The sequence below is a fragment of the Spermophilus citellus genome (genome assembly GCF_964194105.1).
Source record: "Spermophilus citellus genome assembly, chromosome: 4".
Taxonomy (NCBI): Eukaryota; Metazoa; Chordata; class Mammalia; order Rodentia; family Sciuridae; genus Spermophilus; species Spermophilus citellus.
The window spans coordinates 15860836-15875706 of NC_138185.1; the positions used below are offsets into that span (position 1 = coordinate 15860836).

The following is a 14871-nucleotide window of genomic DNA, read 5'->3' on the forward strand; positions in this document are numbered from 1 at the left end:
CCCTAGGGTACGCACGGAGAGGAGGCTCCAGGGGATGTCCTGTCTTGGAGCACCAGCCTGCGGGGTGGATGTCTGGATGGTCCGCATCAATCCAGAAGTCATAGCCGTGACTCCAACCATCAAAGTGGAGCTGGGGATGAAGAGCCCATGGAGGTCAGGAGTTCCTCATGGAGCCTTTTTCAGCGGAGAGGGCCTCCAGGTCCCAGAAGGCTCTCCCAACCCTAGGGCCTGTGGAAGCAGACCCTAGACTGGAAGGACCCCGGAGCCAACTCCACAATAACTGGTCTCGGCCCATGTTCACCAAGGGCCTCACCCATTACATGACCGGCATCATGTCGGGACCATCAGTTCCTAGGACAAGGATGATTCGGTCCATGTGACAGAAGAGAAGACTAAAGCTCAGAGAGACGTGACTTGCTCAAGCCACAAAAGACAGATGCTGATGAGGCAAAAACGAGATCCAGTGTCTTCACTTCCTGTCTCATGCCATGCCCTTGACTTCTAGCCAGTACACAAACTCCTGCCCAACTGACCTGTCCACTCCCCCAGCCCTAGGTCCCGAAGCCACCTTTATGCGATGGTCCTCCACATCCTCTACGCTGGCCACACGAATCAGGGCTGGGTTCCTGCGGTCCACAGCCTCCAGCTTCATGTTGACCAGGAAGCTGTGAGGAGGTCGCTGTGAGGGGATAGTCATTTTCAGGCCAAGGCCCAGCTGAGGAGAGCTCAAGTGCTACACCCAGGGGAACCGGCCTGCACTGCAGGGAGGCCAGGGCCCATCCTGGCTGGTTAAGGGCTCCATGTCTTCCTGAGCTCAGCTCCAGGGAAACAGAGGATCAACTCACCACTTTGAAGGCCCAGGAGGGCACAGCAGAGGTCCCAGTTTCTTCTAGATATTTCTCCCAGCAGAAGCTGTCAGGGTCTGGGTAGTCTACAGAAGAAAATGAGAGCCATGTCTGGAAGGTGACTAGGGAGCTCTCTGCCCCGCAGCAGGAATCAAGAACGAGGAAGGGGCCGAGACCCTTGGAGCAGAATACCTTCCATGACTGCTACCAGCCCCTCGCCCAGGTTCCCGAGGCAGATGGGTGCTGGTGAAGCAAGGGCAGCAGGTCGTCAGGGACCCTGACCCCACCACCCACGGCCCTGCTGCTCCACTCCAGTCCTGTCTGAGTCTCTACTGTGCTTGGCCAGCACGGTGCTCCCAGGAGGAAGGTCACACTCTGCTTTGGGCTCCCTGCTCCTGGCTGAGGTGGTCCTCTAACTTTATTCCCCTGAACTCCACCAGAGACAGGATTTGACAGGACTTTCCCCAAATCAAAGGAGACTCAACTCCTAGGCCAAGAAGTGGAGGCTCCAAGCCATATCTGTCCCCTCACCCTAACCCTAGAGAGCTGGCTAACAAGGTTCTGGTAAGGGCAGGAGGACAGGGAGGAGGGGCCAGGCAGGGAAGGGTGCATGCTCAGTGCAGGGTTACCTTGTGGAGGGGTGAGGGGCTTCCCTTGCTTCTGGCACCAGCCTACTGGGTGGATGTAGGGACTGGTGGGATCACACCTGAAATGCAAGAACACGTCACTGTTTCAGGAGAAACGTGGAGGGCTGAGCCTGCTCACAGCGTGGCTTCAGGGCCTTCCCATCCTACTTCTTAGTAAGAGGGAGACAGATGACTGACAATACAGTCAGAAAACTGCTGCATTAACTGAAAACTCCAGCTCACCATGCTATCTAAGGGGGAACTGTGAGTCACGGTGTACATGCATCTTAGCCAGGGCAGCTTTAGATGTCACATGTAATAGGGAGCTGCATTTCTTATGATATAGCTCAACTCCACAGGACAGCCAATTACCCCCATCCTGAGCAGGATCTGAATGTTGCCACATGACACCTGATATGAAAGCAGTTGCCCCCAGCCACCCCCTCCCCCTGCAGGCCTCCAAGTACCAGTAGTCATAAGTATCATCCCAGTTGTCAAAGTGCACCAGAAAGCGGCTGTCCACCACGTCAGTCACACTGGCCACGCAGATGAGAGATGGGTTCATGCGATCAACAGCCTCCAGCTTCATGCCCACCTGGAAGCCCAGGGGTGGGGGACTCTAGGGATAAGAAGAAGGGCTGCCATGGCCTGGCTGGCTAGTGCTAGCCCAGAGCCTACTAGCAAACATAGGAGTGGGTTCCCTAGAAAGACCCCCTGAGGGTGGGAAGTAGGGAGGGTGGGAGAAATAGGCTGGGAATGAGGGTCTCTCCAGGGCAGAATCATAACCATTCTGAGTCGCTCAGAACTCAGGCCTCCAGGTGCACCCAGAGGAAGCCTGCCTTGTCGCACGCAGAAAGTAAGTAACTGGCAGGAGGCTGTGCCTTTATCCAGAGACTCTGACCAGTTCAGTACCAGTCTCCTGTACTGGCCTGGCCTGGCTTGGGGGCAACAGTGGGGTGGTAGGGAGGGAAGCAGGGAGCGAGAGGGGACCCGAATTAACTGGGCACCTGCCTTGTATCAGGCATAAGTTTCAAAAGATATAACCTCCCTTCATCTTTACAATAGTCCTGTAAGTGTTCTGATTTCCACTTTAGAAGTAAAATAGTCTGAGCTGGAACACAACCCCAGTCAATGGGTAGGGGACAGGATTTGAAGAGTCCCCCACCAGTTACCTATGAACCTGAGAGTGTGGTCTCTGGAGCTGGACTAGGTAGGGGTCTAACTATCCCTGCCTGAGCAGTATGGTGGCATCTCTGGCCCATGGGGACCCTGGAACTTTAATGTGGTTCTTGCTTTATTTATGTAATTATTTTTAAGTGCTGGGGATCGAATCCAGGTCCTCATGCATGTCAAACAGGCCCTGGATGGTAGCACTGAGCTACACCCCCAGCCCCACTATGGTAATACCTCTAATGGGGGTTCTCTACACTCTCAGACCCTTTGTTTGAGATCATGAGATACTTTGGCTGCCAAATAAAGCTGCCAGCTGCCTTGAATAGAGTTAATGAGTAGAGGGGTGAATAGTTGGAATGAATGGGAGAGCCTCAACATTAGCAGAAAAGAAGCTCCCAGAATAGAGGCTTTGACTTACACCACAGAACTAAAGAGCAAACCAAAGGAAGAGCCCAGTGTTGACATGTCAGTGTCAGACTGAGGTCGTGGGCTCTGAGGGAGGGTGTGGAGGAGGACTCTGCAGTTGGCAAGTGCTAAGGCTGGATATGGTCTGAGCTCGTCTCCCAAAGTTCCTGGGCTGGAGGTGGGTCCCCAGTGGGGCACTATTGAGAGATGTTGGGACCTCTAACAGGTAGGACCTAACAGGAAATAATATTAAGTTACTGGGGGTATCACTCTTGGAAGAGATTCATGTAGTTCTTGTAAAATCCTGGTTAGTTCCCACAGAGTGAATTACTATTTTTTTTTTTTTAAAAAGGCAAGCCTGGCCCCCAAATCCCTCTGACTTCAAAACATGCCCTGTGATCTCTTCCATATGAGCTCCCACCATTGTGATGCCATCTGCCATAAGGGTCTCCCCAGAGGTTGAACAGTTGGGGCCACGTGATCTTAGACTTTCAGCCTCTAAATAATAACAGTCTCTTTTCTTTATACATTATCCAGCCTTCGGTATTTTGTTATAGCATCAGAAAATGGACTGAGACAAGAAGGAAATAAGGAACTGGGGGGAAAACCCATAACCAGCTTTACCCACTCTGGCCCTTGGCCCTGCCCAGCTATGCCCCTTGCATCTGATAGGAGACCAGAACAAAGCTGAGAGCAACACCAGATGAATTCTCTTCTGATGAGTCAGATCCTTGGGGCCGGCTGCAGTGGCTCTGGTCTGGGGGTGATGTCCACTTGCTCAGGGCACTCACGTGGCTCTGGCTCACAAACAGGTGCTTGGGGGCCGCCTGGGCTCTGGTGCTGCGCAGGTACTGGCTCCAGCTGAACTCCTCCTCTTTGTAACCTGGGCCCCTCAAGGGAATGCAAGAGCGCTATGCAGAGGTGGGGCCACGGAAGGGTACCCCACACCAAAGCAGCAGAACCCAGCAGATCTGAGGAACCCACAGCCCTCAAGAATCTTACCAGGGAACCCCAGTCAAAGCAGGACATGACCTGGTGAATAATTGAAGGGCAAAGCAGAAGCCCTGGCTTTTGACCAGGGCGGAGTTGTATCATAATGTGACGCAGAGGCTGGCTTTGGAGCAGGGTTAGGGTAGAAAACACGGGAGCCGGAGGGGTCACTGACAGGAAAGGTGGGCGGAGAGTCTGAGGACTGATGTCTCATGGGACCAACCAGGTGGGCCTTACCTTTAGGAGGCTGCAGCTTGTGTCCAGTCTTCTCAAACCAGCCAGCGGGGTGAATGTCAGGGGAGTTGGCATTGACCCAGAAGTCATGGCACTCAGAATACCCATCGAAGTGCAGACGCAGGCGGTAGCCACACACCTGGCCCCATGAAGGGAATCACAGGGACTCCAGCGCCAGCAAATGTCCTGCTCCCTGTCCCTTACCTCTGCTGGCCTAGACTGTGGTCTCAGGGGCTCTAAAGCTAGTAGGCTCCAGCCCTGCTTTTCTTCCCCATCCTGAACCCTGCCCTGAGCCCTCCCATCCTGCGGACAATTCAGGTGAACCCTGAGTGCTGGGTCCAGGACGGGTGGACTCTGTAACAGCTTCCTGTGCTCTGGGGCCCTGGATGGAACTTAGAAGGTTCCCATAAGGTTCACGACAGCTCAGGGCCCCCAACGGCCTTCCCTTCTGAGCTCTCTCATTGTTCCCCACTCACATACCCTGCTATGGTCCCAAGTTACCAGCAAGTCCTTGAACGTGGTGGCCTTTCCATGCCCCCGAGTCTTTGCCTTTTGGCTTCTTCTGCCTGAAACTCCCCCCTCATTCATACTCCTGTCAAGACTCAGTGAGACCCCCTTCCTCTATGCTCTTCCTGACCACTCAGGCCAAACGGGGCGCTCCATCTTTGTGCCCTACTGCTCATCTGTCACCTCCTGTGGCAGGTCACTCATGTTTATCTAGTTGATTTCCTGTACAACCACGAGCTCCTAGAGCACAAGGACCTTGTCTGTTTCAAGCCAACACCCCAACCCTTGGGATGGCCCCTCCTCAAGATCCCCCAGCACAGACAGTCTGTGCATATTTAGTACACCACCAGCCTATAGCACCTGTTCTTTCTTTTTAATATTTATTTTTTAGTTTAGTTGGACACAATACCTTTATTTTATTTTTTTATTTTTATGTGGTACTGAGGATTGAACCCAGGGCCTTGCTCATGCCAGGCAAGTGCTCTACCGCTGAGCCTGAGCCTGAGCCCCAGCCCCAGCCCCGGCACTTGTTCTTTTTTGAATAAAGCTTTCTCTGCGTTCCAATTCCATCCCCACAAGACTATGCCTTCTGAAGTGGAGCAGTGTCCCCTCTGTGCCCCCAGCAGCGACATCCCTCTACACTCAGCTATCTCAGCAGAAGGGCATTACCAAGCTCCACTTACCTCGGCCACCGTGAGGATGAAGTACATGGATGGGTGCTGAGGGTCGATGCCTTCTAGCTTCATGCCCAATTTGAAGCCATTCTTGTTATGAGTGACGGCCTGGGACTGTCAACGCACAGAGTGGAGAGGACCCAGCTTCCATCCAGCCTTATCATTGCCTAGTGGGCTTGGGGTGAAGGAGCTGCCTTTAGGCCCCACCTGCCTGGTATTCCCGAAGCGGGCAACATGCGTGGGGATCTGAACTGCGGGGATTGAGAGAGAGAGAATAGCTGGGGGGCTATTCTGAGGGCCTAAATCAGGACTGGGCTTAAGGGCTTTCTCTAGCCTGACTCATGGAAAGCTCAGTGCCAAACTGAGGAGAAGGCATGAGAATTCAACAGTCTGTAGGCCCAGGGATGGATGCGCCTGGATGCCATCTCCCCACTTCTTCCTGCCCCTGATGGCGGTCCCTCTCCTACTCCAGGCTCCTAAGCAGTCGCTTCCCTTCCATTCTGCCAGTCCATCGAGGAATGTCAAGGAGAAAACACCGGAAGGTCTGTGTGTGTGATGAGTCCCTGGCTGGGAAGACAAGCTCTTCCCAGGTAGAAACTGCCAACTCACGTCCTGGAAGAGGCTGACGGGGGCAGTGATGGCCTTCTGCTCCTCCAGGTAGGACTCCCACGACCAGCCCTCCTTCTTCTCACCTGGTGCTGTGGAAAGGCACAGACAGGCCAGTTCCTGGGCTGCCACTGATGCGCGACTTTTCTCAGTGTCCCCTGACCACACACTCCCTTACCCTCCAAAACAAGCCTTCGTCTGCAGTCACTTGAACCCCCTGGCCACTACGCCACGATGGGCTCAAGGAAGGCAACCAAGTCTTGCCACCCAGTCCCCGCCCCTAGGCCACTCAGCAAGTCCCTAAGCTTATCAAGTCTCAGCCTGAGGCACTCTGTCCTCTGTAACCCAGGACAAAGATGAGCAAGGAGTCCTCAGCCAGGGGATTTAAATCACAGCACCACCTAAGCTTGCAAGGAAAGAAACGGAAAAAGAGAAACGAGAGGGCAAACAAGGAAACAAGAAATGGAGGAGAGGGGACACACAGAAATAGGAAGTCCTTTTTATAATTCGCCTTTTTCTAAACACGTAGCCACACTAATGTGTATCCATGTGCTTCGTGTGCCCCAGAGTAGATGGGCTGATTCCACAACCCTCCCAGACAGACAGACACACACACACAGACACACACACTGCATACACTATGATAGAGGCCCAGGTCCTGCCCATATCTTGGAGTCTCGGGTTCCTGGGGAGGGAAGATAAACTTCCCTTATAAGTGGAGTCTCAGCCTCCACCTCAGAGGACACACACCCTGAAAGGCTAGGATAAGGAGCTACCCGTATGGTCCGAGCTGCCGTCTACAGAGGGCCACAGACAACCTAAAAGGCCACAACTCAACTAGAATCAGTTCATAAGCCTTCGGTACAGAGCTCCAGCTTCTTCTGGAAACTTCAATGTCTCAATTTTGTCATCTACTAAACACAGTCTATCTTGGAGGATTGTTCATGAGAACTACAGAGACGCTGTGGGTCACAGTTCCTCACAAGGTGACTCATGTTACTGGTCATTTTAGCCAGATTTTTTACTGCTGCAACCAAAAGACCTGACAAGAACAATTTTAGAGGAGGGAAAGTTTCTTTGGTGCTCCGTTTCAGAGATCTCAGTCCGTAGAGTGGGCTCATTCTTTGGGGCTCAAGGTGAGGCAGAACATCATGATGGAAAGGTGTAGGGAAGAAACCAGCCACCAAGAAGCACAGGGAGAGAACTGTCCTCACCAGGACAAAGCATAAACCCAAAGGCACACCCCAGTGCCCACCTCCTCCAGCCACACCTACCTGCCTTCAGTTACCACTCAGCTCATCCCTGTCTGGGGTTAATCCATTGACTGGGTTAAGGCTCTCATAGCCCCATCATTTCGCCTCTAAACCCTCTTGTATCGTCTCACACGTGAGCTTTTGGGGGACACTTCGTATCTAAACCATAACACTGGCCTTCACTAAGTCAGAGACCTGGACCCTAGTTCTGCCTCACCCTAGTTCACTGGGCCACAGCCCTGGGTATTCAGGCACAGAGTGGTTTGCCACTCAAGAATGATGGTTTTTCCTCAGTTGGAAGCTGTGTGTGCAGAACATCTGTCTTGCAGCTGCCCCTTTCCTCAGCCACTGCACTAAACCAAGAGATTCCCAACCACCTGACCCAGTTGGGCTAAGGCACAAATTTTGTTCACCAACTTCCCAGCCAAACCATCAAACCCTCTCAGGTCTATTCTGATGATCTAATTTAGAACACATCTCTTTGAGCTATCTTTTGTCCTCAGTGAGACCGGGATTGTCCTTTATAACATACAGCCTACTGTGTTCCTCAAGAAACCCTCTAGTTCTCCACCCAGCTTCATCCACACTCACCGAGGAGGGAAAGAGGAGAGAGGGTGGACCTCAGGACACCAGGCTGAGTTTATCTCACTGCCTCCTGCCACGGGGACTCCATATCCTTCTACACAATGCCTCCGCTTGTTCCAAACCACCGCTACCAGGACAGAACTCTTCCCAATGCCCACTTCTCTCTCTCTCTGGATGATATTCTCTCTCTTTTATTTCCCCCTCATTCTTTCCCTACTGTAGCACCTGCTACGTAAGGGTCTGACTGCTTGCCAGAGTTCTCATCTCAGGTATCTTGTGGCTCCTGAGCATTTCATTTTGAATACCCCCACCCCATGCTAGTCATCCTCCAACATGGCCAAGCTCCAAGGCCCCCATGCCACAGCAGGCACCTCTGAACAGCACCTCGCTACACGCCGTCTCTTACATTACTGCCCCAGCCCTGCTACTTCCCTCCCTGGACCTGTGCCATCTTGACACTCTCACTAGACCTAACGCAAGACAAGCCTGTATCTCCACAGTCTACCTCACGCACTTCTTAGTTCTACCTTGACCATTCTTTTCCCATTCAGTGGGGCCACATGTCATGCCAGAAATTGGGGGTACAGAGATGCCTCAGAGACTTCATACACATCGTCTCCATTAGGCCTCCCAATGTCCTGAGGTGATGGGAAGGACTGGTTGTAATCCCCTTCAAGATGAGAAAAGAGACTAATCTGCTGGAAAGAGGCCTGACTGCTAAACCTTTCTGTAATAACTGGATTCCTTCCCTGGACAAGCCCCCCACCTTCCTCTAGTTTCCTGCATTCTTTTTCCATAGGTGAGAAATGGGCTGAGCCTTTAGGCACATCCCCAAGACCAAATAAATCTCAAAGCTTCTGTGTTTAGCCGTGCAAGCTGTGTACTCTATATAGATGCCCAGCCAAGCGGGGACAGACGGGGGCTGAAGTTCAGCCTGGACTTCTTGCCAAGTCATGTGGCTGAGTCTACAATGAAGAAAGGTGCCCTTTTCTAACTTTTCTGCTCAGAAAGGCACCTTTTTATGCTTTCTACAAAGGTACCACACAGGCTGGCTGCAACACACTCTGTCTACTTCCAAAAAGGCTCCTTGGCTTATCCCTGCTTCCTTAGTCTAGATGCCCCTGATTAGCTTGTTCTTTGGCAAGCCCAGCCTGGCAAAACCAAACCTGCAACTTCTGTGCCAACACCGGTGGGTCCTTTGGTATTCTTTATCCTAGTCTACGGCACCACCACCCACTCGCTGTGTGGCACAGGCCAGGAACTTGGACATGATCCTGGTGGCTCTTTTTATATCTAACTCTGCACATTTACCATCCTTGTTTTGAACCTAGTGCACAAGCCTCCTAACTGATCTTGCTGCCTCAGACCTTCTCCACTGCCAGAGCATCTCTAACATAATACTCACTTGTTTATTTTAAGTTCCACAATGGCTTCTCGGTACTAGAGTACTTGCTAGCATGTAAAAAAAATCTTTACACGGCTCAAAATCCCTCAGTGAACTAGCCACTCACTGCTGCTCCAGCTTCCCCATGTGTGTCCTATGCTCTGCACAGGCTGGTCCTCTGTGGCAAAGATCCTGTCCCCACCCTGTCAACCCATCCTCCTATCATTCTCTGGCCCTTCAAGCCTCGGTCATAGCTCCAGCACCTAGTTCAAAGCTTTACACAGACTAGATGCTCAACAGATGTTTATTAAGTGACTGGAAAAATGCGAGTGGGTGGGCAGGTGGGTGGATGAAACCCTCCTGTCCCATGGAACCTTCCTTTGCTGCATGAGTCAGAGTTCATTCTGTGACAGTTCCTTGTATTTACATACTTCAAATGCAACACTGATTATACGATCGTACACTAACTACCTGTGTATATATCTGTCTCTGCATCTTGTCTGCTAATACTGTGTTTTCCTCACTTTGAGCTCTTAGCATCTAACCCAGTGCCTGATAAAGGCAATGTCTACAGGAGAGACAGAAAATATAAAGAGAAGAACAGGATGCCACAGTATAAGGACCACCAATTACAAGCAGTCAGGGTACCACCATAGGCTGGGTCGTCTTGTTTTAAATTTTTTACAGACATATCTTTGTATTTACCCACCTCTTACAGAACATGGTTAGCCAATTCAGAATCAGTTCATGTTTTTTTGTTTGCTTGTTTATTTTTTTAGTGCTAATGTCTGGTACATGCTTGTAAGTACTCTACTACTGAGCTACATCCCCAACCCAGAATCAGTTTATTTTAAGACACTTAAAGTGCTTTGAAGTTGTAGCTCGGAAGCTGAACATGTGTTCCACCTGCGTAAGGCCCTGGGTTCAATTCCCAGCACCAGAGGAGAAAAAAGATACTGAAAGTTCATTCCTGATCCTTGTATTTAACACGTGTCTCTTAGAGCTCTATGTCTGGGAACACTATGCTTCCTATTGCTATGGTCCCTTGTTTACCTTGTGAGGGTCATAAAGGCTGCCTGGTTTCTAGGGAGCATAAATGGGCCCTGCAATGGTTTGATTGTCCCCTCCCGGTCTCATGCTTAAAATTTTTTTTAAAAAATATATTTTTAGTTGTAGTTGGACATGATATCTTTATTTTATGTATTTATTTTTTTATGTGGAGCTGAGAATGAAACCCAGCGCCTCACACATGCTAGGCAAGTGCTCTGCCAGAGCCACAGCCCCGGCCCTCATGCTTAAATGTACTAGCATTGTGGTGGCAGTAAGAAGTGGGACAATTAAGAAATGATTAGTTAACAAGGGCTTGCTCTCAAAAATGGGCTCATGAAGTTACACACGGTAGCACATGCCTGTCATCCCAGAAACTCAGGAGGCTGAGGCAGGAGGATTGCAAGTTCCAGGTCAGCCTGGGCAACTTAGTGAGGACCCCTGTCACAAAATAAAAATAAAAATAAAAAGCGCAAGGGTGTAGTTCAGTGGCAGGATGTCCCTGGGTTAAATCTCCAGTATTATGCACACAAAAATAATAATAGATTCATGCCATGTCACAGGTGTTGATTAGTTATCATGGGAGTAAGTTCCTAATAAAGGATGAGTCTGGCCCAATCTTCTCTCTCTGCCTCACACATGCTTGCTCTGGCCATCTGTCATGGGATGCTCACTGCACAAAGGCCCTTGCCAGATACTATGGTCATGCTCTTAGACTTCTCAGCCTCCAGAAACATAGCCAAATAAACTCCCATTGCTTATAAATTACCCAGGCTGTGGTATTCTATAATAGCAATAGAAAATGGACTAAGACAGAAATTTGCTATCAAGAAGGGGACCTGGGGACTAAGGTTGTGGCTTAGCCATAGAGCGCTCCCCTAGCACATGCGAGGCACTGGGTTCGATCCTCAGCACCACATAAAAATAAATTAATAAAATAAAGGTATTGTGTCCAACTACAACCAAAAAAAAATATTAAAAGAAAAAGAAAAAGAAGAGGAGGAGGAGGAGGAGGAGGAGGAGGAGGAGGGGGAAGGGGAAGGGGAAGAAGAAGGGGAAGAAGGGGAAGGGGAGGAAGAAGAGGAAGAAGGGGAAGAAGGGGAAGAAGGGGAAGAAGGGGAGGAAGGGGAGGAAGGGGAAGAAGGGGAAGAAGAAGACCTGTAATAAATACCTGAAAATGTAGAAGTGGTTTGAAAATGGATAATGAGAATTTGGAGTAGCAAAGTAGAAAAAGCCTAGATTTCCATGAAGAGAGCTTTAAGGGCAATTCTGGTAAGACTCAGAGGAATAGAAGAACTGTGCAGAAAATCTGAATCTTCTTCCAGATTACTGAAATGGTAGTGACCAGAATGCTTGTGGATAGTAAAGGGCATTCTGATGAGGTCTCTGGTGTATAAAAGGAACATCTTACTGGAAAACGGAATAAAGACCTTCCTCGTTATATGGCTGCAGAGAACTGGTGGAATTATATCCATGTCCTAGGACTTCATGGAACGCAGAACTTAAGAGTGATGAAACAGGACACCCAGTAGAAGAAATACCCAAGCAGCAAAGCACTCAGGCAAAGCACTCAGGCTGCTGCTCGGCTACTTTTAACTGCATACACCAAGATGTGAGAATGAAGAAAAAGCTTGATGGGATTTATGATTTTTTAAGAGAAGCAGGGGGCTGGAGACGGAGTTCAGTATTATAACATGTCCCTGATATGCACAAGGCCCTCCTTGGGTTCAAAACCCCAGTACCATAAAAAAAAAAAAAAAAAAAAAAAAAAACAAGAGACGGATGGAAGAGGAGTGGAAAATTTGCAGCCTGACCATGTATATAGGAAAAAAAAAAAGTTGTTTAGGAGAACAAGCCAAGGGTGTGGCTAAGCAACTGTTTGGTAAGAGAGTGATATGGCTAGAGGAAGCCAGGACCTATTCAAGGAGACAATGGGAGAATGACCCCAATATCATTTCAGAGACCTTCCGAGGCTGCTCCTCCCATTCAGAGAGTTAGGAAAGCAGAATGGTTGCCAGGGTTGGGCCCAGGACATCCTCCTTGAACTGGGGACACCATTCATGAGCTTATTGCTCAGGACCGCCCTAGGTCTCTGCTCCAAGTAGTCTGGTGACATACTCACAGCCACCTAGTGATAGATGAAGGAGGCCAGGGCAATTTGAATTGCTGCTCTGGAAGTCATAAGCTGTGAACCGTGGTGACATTCACATGGTGCTAATTCTGCAGGCACAGAATACAAGTGCTGTGGGGGCATGGCTTCCTCCACTCAGATTTTAAAGGAGGTCATAGTCAGTTTGAGGGGCCAGAGAGAAACTTGTCTTGGGGCAGAGCCATTGCACAGCCCTACTAGGGCAATACCCAGTGGAGCTGCGGCAGCGGAGCCACTACCCAGGTCTCGGAAACGTACAGCCACCAGTGTGTGACACTAGCCTGGGAGAACCAAAGGCACAAGATTCCAGCCTGTGACAACTGCTGCTAGGGCTGAGCCCAGTAAAAGTAGCCAGAGCAGAGCTGCCCAAGACTTTGGAGCTTAAACCTAACAGTAGGTCCAGGTAGCATCACATGGTATGAAAGATTAAGTTAGAGCTTTAAGGTTGAATGCTGTTTTCCCTGTTAGATTTGGAATTATGGTTATAGTTAATGGGTAGAGTTAATTAATTGGCATAGTTACTACTCCCCCACCCCCAGCTCTTTCCCCCTGTAGGAATGGCAACATTTATCTTACACCTATACCACCATCATATCCTGTAAGTAGACAACTTTTTTGATTGCACAGGCTCATAGCTGGAGGGAAATTTCCTTTATCATCCCCTGACTTGCACTCACATCTAATTTAGGTGAGACTTTCGATTTTTTAGTTGATGCTGAAATTAATTAAAAGTTTGGGCCTGGTGTGGTGGCACACACCTGTAATTCCAGTGGCTTGGGAGGCTAAGGCAGGAAGATCACGAATTCAAAGCCAGCCTCAGCAAAAACGAGGTGCTAAGCAACTCAGTGAGAACTTGTCTCTACATAAAATACAAAATAGGGCTGGTCAAGTGCCCCTGAGTTAAATCCCTAGTACCAAAAAAAAAAAAAAAAAAAAAAAAAAAAAAAAAAAAAAAAAGAAAGGTAAAAATTTTGGCAGCTATTGAGGTGTAATGAATGCACTCTGTTGGAAGACAGGAGTGTGTGTGTGTGTGTGGGGGGGGGTAGAATGCTGTGGCTTCCAAAACTCTTGTTGAAATGTGATTGCCATGGTGACAATATTGAGGTAGGACCTGTAAGAGACAACCAGGTCCTGAGGGCAGAGCTACTATCTTAAGAGCCTTTTGAAATTCTAATGAAAGCCACAGACTGACTGTCTTAGATAAATAAGTCAAGATTTTTGCAAGTAAATTTAGATTAAGGACCTCAGATAAGAAAGTGTTTCTGTAAACAGGGAGAGCATGGTAGTGCATGCCCATAATCCTAGAGACTCAAGAGGCTGAGGCAAGAGGAATGAAAGTTCAAAGCCAGGCTCAGCATTTTCATGAGATCCTAAGCAATATTAGCAGGACCCTGTCTCAAAATAAAAAAATAAAAAGGGGCTAAGGATGTAGCTTAGTGGTAAAGTGCCCCTGGGCTCAATCCCCAGTACCAAAAAAAGAAAAGTTTCTTAAAGTGACATATTCATTGATGTCTTGTACTGAATTATACACTCATCTTCTTGACTTGTTTTCCAATTCTGTATGGCACTCTTGAATATCAATGTAAAATCTGTTTCTTATACCCAATTAAAAAATTGGCAAGGTTCTGAATAGACATTTCTCCAAAGAAAATATATAGATGGCCAATAAGAACATAAAAAGATGATCAACATGTCATCAGCCACCAGGAAAATATAAATCAAAACCACAATGAGATACCACTTCATGGGCTGGGGATGTGGCTCAAACGGTAGTGCGCTCGCCTGGCATGTGTGCGGCCCGGGTTCGATCCTCAGCACCACATACCAACAAAGATGTTGTGTCCGCCGAGAACTAAAAAATAAATATTAAAAATTCTCTCTCTCTCCTCTCTCCTCTCTCACTCTCTCTTAAAAAAAAAAAAAAGGTCTCTCTCTTTCTCTCTCTCTCTTTAAAAAAAAAAAAAAGAGATACCACTTCATATCCAATAGAGTGGCTAAGATTTAAGAGAGAGGGCGGGGGGGGGGGGGGGGGAGGGGATCAAGTACTGGTGAGGATATGGATAAACTGGACTCCGATACATTGCTGGTGGGAATGTAAAACAATGCAGCCATTTTGAAAAACAGTCTGGTTGGGCCTGGTCTCACACACCTGGTTCCAGTAATTTGGGAGGCTGCAACAGGAGGATCACAAGATTGAGGTCAGCCTGAGCAACTTAGTGAGACCCTATCTCAAAATAAAAAATAAAAAGGGATGTAACTCAGAGGTGAAGTGCCCCTGGGTTAAATCCCCAGTAACAACAACAAAAAGTCTGGCAATTACTTAAAAGGCTAAATATAGAGTTACCACAGGAACAAACAATTCTACTCCTAGGTATATGCCAAGAAAAAAATGA

At 48.9% G+C, this 14871-nt stretch overlaps 1 protein-coding gene across 4 annotated transcripts in view; it reads right to left on the reverse strand.

The window, feature by feature from the left end:
• L3MBTL1 (L3MBTL histone methyl-lysine binding protein 1) overlaps positions 1-14871 on the reverse strand; it is a 36909-nt gene that overhangs the window by 11410 nt on the left and 10628 nt on the right. For 2 of the 4 annotated variants that reach the window (XM_081290183.1, XM_081290181.1), the window contains 9 exons: positions 6064-6152; positions 5464-5568; positions 4277-4412; positions 3841-3932; positions 1939-2090; positions 1475-1551; positions 846-931; positions 569-679; positions 16-130 (listed from right to left, as the gene is read on the reverse strand). In XM_081290183.1, coding sequence (XP_081146309.1) covers positions 16-130; positions 569-679; positions 846-931; positions 1475-1551; positions 1939-2090; positions 3841-3932; positions 4277-4412; positions 5464-5568; positions 6064-6152 — 963 coding nt within the window. Of the gene's footprint in view, positions 1-15; positions 131-568; positions 716-845; positions 932-1474; positions 1552-1938; positions 2091-3840; positions 3933-4276; positions 4413-5463; positions 5569-6063; positions 6153-14871 lie in introns of all 4 variants that reach the window. The other 2 variants (XM_081290182.1, XM_081290180.1) reach the window with 1 other exon arrangement.